Source organism: Musca vetustissima, unplaced genomic scaffold (genome assembly GCF_032173495.1).
Source record: "Musca vetustissima isolate MV318-11 ecotype Yass unplaced genomic scaffold, APGP_CSIRO_Mvet_v1 utg610114, whole genome shotgun sequence".
NCBI lineage: Eukaryota > Metazoa > Arthropoda > Insecta > Diptera > Muscidae > Musca > Musca vetustissima.
The window spans coordinates 1-7,824 of record NW_026886537.1 but is presented as its reverse complement, the minus strand read 5'-3'; the positions used below and the strand labels follow the sequence as shown (position 1 = coordinate 7,824).

The 7,824-nt window shown below is 32.8% G+C and overlaps 1 protein-coding gene across 1 annotated transcript; it reads right to left on the bottom strand.

Moving 5' to 3' along the window:
* Positions 1 to 5,245: 5,245 nt before the first annotated feature.
* On the bottom strand, positions 5,246 to 5,949 carry LOC133334043 (uncharacterized; the record flags this gene model as incomplete). The annotated part of the gene is made up of 2 exons (XM_061542342.1): positions 5,246 to 5,727; positions 5,813 to 5,949. Coding segments are annotated over 2 exons (619 nt in total), but the record flags the coding sequence as incomplete, so codon positions are not given.
* Positions 5,950 to 7,824: the final 1,875 nt, after the last annotated feature.

Here is a 7,824-nt window from a genome sequence, read left to right as displayed (position 1 = left end):
ATTTGGTACGTTGTGCACTAATTTGTCCTAATCGGACAATGTTTTGTTATTTGGTACAGCATTTAGATGAAATCGGCTGAAAATATATCTGGAAACGACTTCAATCCAATACGCAATGCAATATTTCATGAAAAGCGAACATACATAACCTCCTCCATTTGCACCATTTGCAAATCTAAATCTGAACCGATTTAAACAACAACATATCGTGCAAATTGCACAAGTTCTAGGGCGCACCATTTACATAAAATGGGACTAAAGTATATATGTGAGCTATATTTAAATCTGGACCCATTTCAAACTTAACAAAAAAACATTGTAAACTAAATTACATACCTGCTGCTAAATTTCGCGAATATAAAACAGGCATAGCCTCCTCGGTGCACCATTTACATAAAATCGGACGAAAAAATATATTTGGAGCTATATCTAAATCTGAACCTTTTTTAACAAAACTTCACGGATTTCAGCCTGTAGTATCGCTGTCCAAAATTTTGTCCCAATAGGACAAACATAGGCAGTATGGTGCTCAATTTAAATAAAATCGGACGAAACTAAATCTGAAATGATTGCAACAAAATATCGCATACATCAATTAGGACCCAATTCAGCACTCTCTTTAAAATTTTGTCTCAATCGTACAAATATTGGACGAAACTATTTACGGGAGCTATATCTAAATCTGAACCGATTCCAACAAAATTTCGCACACTTCAATCAGCACCGAATTTTGTACTCTGTGCAAAATGTTGTCTTAATCGGACCATTAAATATGGATTTTGGTGCACCATTTACATATAATCGGACGAAAGTGTATACGAGAGCTATATCTAAATTTGAACCAATTTCAATTGGGTTCATCCTTGGGCCAAACGGAGGACGGACGGACATGCATAAATCGATTCAGAAAGTGATCCTATGCATATTCCCAAAAGGAACCATGGGTCTATCTCGATTTTTTTTTCATTACAAATATACCCACAAAGACATAATACCCGTGGTACAGTGTGAGATGGGTATAATAACAGAGTATTGTGCAATAAAATACCACAGTGTGTGTATTAACATGTTTAGATCACCGTCAAATTTTCTGTATTTTGAAAGTCCTGGCATTTTTATCTATTCGTTGTAACTATACTTTGTTAAATTATATTTATATATTTACAAACATTGTCCTGTATTTATTTTTTTTGATCCAATTTCGTGGGAAAATGCGGTTAATATAAATAAATATATTCAAACTACTGAAAATAGGCAGGATCTATATAGCGACAATGCCAAACCCTGTACCTATGTTATACATTGTCTGCATAGATACATGTCCTCCTTCAAATACCCGCATTACCAAAATATAGTCCCATTGTGGAAAGATGCGCTTAAAACCATCAAAGTATTGAAAATATATTGGGCACTATTAATTTCTGAGCAGATGTATGCCAGCCTCCAAAACCTCCAAATGTCAAATTAGAACCTTTTCGACTACAAATTGGCTTGGAACTCCATATAGGGACTATGTCAAAACATGGACGAATAATGATAATGCGAAGTTGTATGCCAGCCTCGAGACACCTCGATATACGAAAATTAGGCAGGATATTTATATGAGGGCTATGTCATAACATGGGCATATAACGATTTTTCTAAGCAGATGTATGTCAGCCTCCCCCAAGAAGCCAAATTAGAGCCTTTTCTATAGGAAATTGAAGCTTAAATCCTCAAATATTGTCGAATATTGGGCGGGACATTTGTATGGGAGCTATATTAAAAGATAGACTCATAGAAGACATTTTATTACGGCCCTTTTGATTGGAAATTATAAAACCTTCAAAATACCGAAAATTTGTCGGTACCGTTATATGGGAGCTTAAGCAAAACGTGGACCAATCTACCCAATTTTCACTAAACAGATCATGAATGTATGTATTTTAGGGGTCTCCGACTACTAACCTATAACCTTTACTATTGCTGAGCATTAAAAATACTTCCGAGTTAAATTAGAAACTAAGCATTGTTTCGTGGCAGACAGGCCTTCCTTCATACACAGGTATTTTCTGCAGGCGTTGCCTACCTTTTGAACCACTCAAACTTATAATACCCACACAAGATAGTGCAGGATATAAATATAATTATTTATACCTAAGGGAATTAATTCAAATTAAAAGTTATTGAAAGATGCTTTCCACACACGTGCCACATAAATGTTTAAATCTTAAAATGATCTTTGACCACCCAAACTTTTTCTTCTAATATGCCAACAGGGATTTCAGTCACTGTGCGATAATATAAACACAATGCTATTATATAACAGAAACACACATAAAACCACAGAAAAACTCAATACTTCAACCGAATGACTTAAAGAATCTCAAAATTATACTGCCTTTCCATCTCCCCCCATTCACAAGAACATCTCTGCAAGTAGAGCACGCACAATTTATAACATAAAAATCCTTGTTAAAAATTTAAGGGCAAAATATAACCGCCAATTTTTTCTCTTATTTTGTTCTCATTTTTTCTTCTTCTTTTCGTTGTTGTAAAAAATTGTTACAACGATTCCCAAGAATATTTATTAGCACTCCAGTTTGCCAAAGGCAAACTAGAGAGTGGGTGCAATTTATGTAATGTCCCATGAATGCAGACAAGATATAAAAAACGAAATTCAATGTCATACAAATTTCTTGTAATTACTTAAATTGGTCTATTTATTATTCGTCAGTTAAACGTAGAAAAGCGTGTAGAAAATGTTTCGAAATGTGTAACAAAATAAGAAGAATAAGAAAATTATGGTCTTAATCTATGTACATACACTCATGGAGATTATAAATATATAATATGCATATGTCATATTTTCAAAGAAATTTAAAACATTCAAAAATATTCATTAAATGTGAGGTTTTGTAAAGAAATTTAAATATAATTCGATATACAATGAAGAATATTATATTTTGTTGCACAACATGCTTTAATTTGTGTTAATTTTGATAAATACATTTTCCTACCATTTATTTTTAAATATATGTCCTGGTAACTGTGTTTTTTCCAAATTTTATTCTAGATAATCATGTAGTGAGCTGAAGAGGTCGTTTAGTGCAGCCGTCTATGTATTGATAAATCTACATCAATCCAGCGGTCACAATTATGTACCGATTGTCACGATTTTTTGGGTAAGGTTTTGGCTCCCATGAGGGTGGTAGATTAATGTTTGCTTGCCACTCTCCTGGCCACAATTATGATTTGAGCACCAAAAAAAAAAATTATAAGGGGATGAGATCTGTCTCCTTCAAATGGACCACGATTGTGACAAAATTTCAATTCTATGATGTATATGTTTTCGTTTACAGAGATCATAAAGGGTTTTTTGGCGTCTAGAAAAACAAAATGTCATTATTGCCTAATATTTTTAAACTAATTTTTAGACAATCAAAAAAAGTTCTGAGACCATTAGCTTGTTTTTTTTGGTTAGAAAAAGTTCCCGATCCTCTTAGGTTGTTCCTGAGACCCTCAGTTCAGTTTTATTGTCAAGGAAGAACTACCTGAGAACCTCAGGTAGGGGTGTTTTATCCAGAAATAAATCAATTTGGCACAGCTCATCTATTTGGCCTAAGGACGAACCCCCATGACATTGAGAAAAATCTGTTCAAATTTTGATATAGCTCCCATATATGTTATAGTCCGATTTAATGTAAATTGTATACCAAACTCCATATATATCTTTCAATTTGTACGATTTTAGTAAATGGTGCACCAAAGACACAATGTTGAGCCTATTGGCACAAAATTTTGCACCGCGTATTGAAGTTACTATAGTATAGGGTGTGTGTTTTGTTGAAATCGGTTCAGATTTAGATATAGCTCCTATATATATTTTCGTCCGATGTTACATGACTGGTGCACCACATACACAAAGTTAGGCTGATTGACACAAAATTTTGCACAACGTACTGAAGATAGTATAACCAAAGTGTTTAAGTTTTGTTGGAATCCGTTCAGCTTTAGAAATAGCTCCCTTATACAGTTTCGCCTGATTTTAAGTAGGACCTAAGGACCCAAAATATGGCCAGGAACAAAATGTGATAAAGCCTAACCAGGTACAAGTTTCGTTGAAATCGGTCATATTTGGATATAGCTTCTATATCTATTTTCGTAATATTGCCATGAAATTTTGCACAACGTATAAAATTGAGCATAGAATGACGTAACTGCGTTTTGTAGAAGTACAGATATAGCCCATATATTTCGGACCGACTTCGTGTTAATTGGGCTCCAAATATTCAACGGGTGTCCGATTGATATTTATTTTAAATCGATTTACATAATTTTGTGTCATTTAAACAAATGAATGACATTTTTATGGATTGATCTATGTCGGTACATATTTCGATAAAGGTCACATATTATAGTTCAGCCAATTTCATATTTATGGCCCTTCTTTTAAAATGCATCTGTGTAGTATGCCCATAGTCGGCCCAGTCCGACTTTACTACTTTCCTTGCTGATTTTATAAATACAAATACATTGTCTCAATTTTTGTATAAAAAAGTTCCCAGAAAAACCCTATGACCCCAGGGTAGATTTTCTATAAAAAAAATCTGCAACCTTTTGCTAAATATTTTCTAATAAAAATCCTTTGACCATTCATATTTCCTAATATTTTCTGAAATCATTGGTAAATTGTCTTAAAAAATTAATCCCTGAGAACCATGCGACATCTTTTATATAAAAACTCTCCGGTGCAAGTTTTATTCTAAACATTACTAGAACCATTTGATTAATAATTTCTACAGAAAAAATGCTGATACCTTGGGTAATAATATATAAATGTGTTAATATACACCCCCAACCAACTTTACCACCCAATTATTTTAAAGGCTTCAGACACGTTATTCAAACGTATCTGTTTTTTAGTTAGTATCTAAGATACTTTTTTACAAATTTCATTGTATATAGATCTCCTTTTTGATATCGATTTATTTTTGATATTTGAGGTTAAAAATTTTCATTTCGTTCCAAATATTAAATTTGAAAAGTCTTATTTTAAGAAAGAAAATATTAACGAAAATTTAAATTTTTTTAATTATTTTATTATAAAAAGGGTATATAAATAAATATGTTTATACAAAAACATTAAATAAATACAATATAGAAATGAAACAAAGACGCAAAATTAACAATGATTTAACAAATGTTGCACTAAATACAAAATGCATGGCCAGTACAAAATTTCAATGAGAACAAACGTCCCCATTTAACTCTTTTGTGTACTTTCAATATCTTTGCCAGTACTTCTGCCATAATAACCGGAATAAGCAGCATCTTGAGCAGTATTACCAAAGCTGACGGTATTAGCCGAACCACTATCTTGATAATTTTTACTATAATAATCACCATAAGGTTTAGAGAATTGTGGTTCTGGTCTATAGCCACCATGTTCATAATGATCATGATGATGATAGTAGGTAGCTGGACCAACACCCTGAGGCGAATATTGGGTAAATGATTCCTTGCCAGCAAATAAACCAGAGAATAGACCACCACCTTGATGAGCACCAGGAGGACGACAGAATTTGAAGTAGGCAAATACACCGGGTAGAATAATGGCAGCCAAACTGAGAACTTTCTTAAGGCCAACAATGCCCAAAATGAAAGGCAAGAAGAGCAGCAATTTCAGCTTGAAGATTTTCAATACCAACAACAGGGGGATGATCAATTTCTTCAACTTCTTGCGTTCTACAGATGGAGGAGGAGAGAGAGAGTTAGAGAGGAGGATGATTAGTTTTGAGGTGACAACGTTTTTGGATAATGCAGTACTTACTCAATGTGGAAGCATGCTTTTCTTCAATAATATCCAATTCACTATCAATGTCATTGCCAATGAAACGTGCTTCATAACGACCAGCTTCTGTTAGTTCTTCTGGTACTTCAACTTCCAAGGCAGTGGATTTAATGAATCTGAAGAGGAAATTTAAATTAAATTTTGTTTTAATTAAATATTAAAATATAAAGTTAAATTAAAATGTTTTAAAAAGCATGAGCATACAATTATCCACATACATAATCTATGAACACAGAGTTTCAATTATTAATAATTAAATACTAAATGTGTCATAAGAAATTTATAATAAATTTTCCAATATAATATTTTAATTTTTAATTGCTTTAAAAAATCCATGTCCCAAATCCAAAATCCCTTTTTATATCGCAAGTTGTGTCTTCACAAAAATACCACATTTTTACAGTAGCAAATAAATTGTAATAATAATTATAAGGATGCTTCACACAAATTTCTCAGAAATAAATACAAATTTAGGAAATCTCGTAAAAACAAGGTGTAAATAGGACACATGTCCTACATGTCACACCATTTTTATTTTTTTTCTAGACACGTGTTAGAGTTAATTATAAAAAAAGTTAATATTAAAGCCATAAATTCTGAGAACTTATTAAATACGTACACAAAAATCTCAAAAATTACTACTAAAACCCATATTAAATACATCATGTTGTGAACATTAAATTTAAAATTGTCTACATATAAGTACATTGAATTCATGCACCACAATCTTTTCATTTACACCTATATGAACACATGTATCAACATTTTGTACAACATTATTTTGTTCATATCATCTTCAATAAAAATATAATTTATTCATATTAAAGTCCCATTTGAGATGTTCTACGATTATCAGCTGCACGCACTTTCTTGGGTGTGTATTAATTTGGGTTATGGCAAAAATTGTTGGAACCAAAGAAACAACAGTAAGGAAAGGAATTTAATCGGACGAAGTGATATAAAAATCATTTATGCTTTGGGAAATAAATAATTGATGGTAGCTTCGATTTATAAACGATTTGACTATATATATGCATCATTTATATGAAATTGCACGAACTTATTATGGGAGATAGATATTGTTCTGAATCGGCTCCATTTAGCCCCCTAGTGGGATATCGCAAATCTATGTCCTATCTGAGGGACATTAAATGGGATTACATTGTCTGTTCCGACATAGACTTGTTGCTATGTTCTATGCCAGGATGTCTCATGGTTAGTACAACTCATCCAAAAAAAATAATAGTTTTCGAAAGATCCCATCGATGCCAGAGCCACCAATTTGCCGTGAAGTGGCTAAATAATGGTGTCCAGTAAGTGAATCAAGGTTTAAATCTGAAGTAAAAAAAAAATTGCTCAGAGAAAGTTTTTTCCTCATCGTTGTTGGTTGGAAAAAAAAACACAACCAGATTTACCTTAAGAATGTTAAAAAAACTATTTATACCCTTCATCACACTGTGGTACAGGGTATTATGTCTTATGTTTGTAACAGGCAAAAATAATCGAAATAGACCCATGGTTCCCTTTGAGAATATGCATTGAATCACTTTCTGAGTCGATTTATGCATGTCCGTCCGTCCGTCCATGTATTTTTGTTAACAAAGTACAGATCGCATTTATGATCCGATTTGGATGAAATTTGGCGCAGGTCACTTAATTGGCCCAAGGACGAACCCTATTGAAATTGGGAAAATTCAGTTCTGATTTAGATATAGCTCCAATATATATTTTCGTCCGATTTAAGGTGAATAGTGTACCAAAGTCCCTATATATCTTTCGATTTGCACAAAATTTGGCACAGCGTACTGAATTAGGTCTAGAATGATGTGTGTTAAGTTTCCTGAAAATCGGTCCAGATTTAAATATAGCTCCCATATATATTTTCGTCCGATTTTATGTAAATGGTGTACCAGAGACCCTATATATCTTTCGATTTGCACGAAATTTGGCACAGCGTTATGAATTAGGTCTAGAATGACGTGTATTAAGTT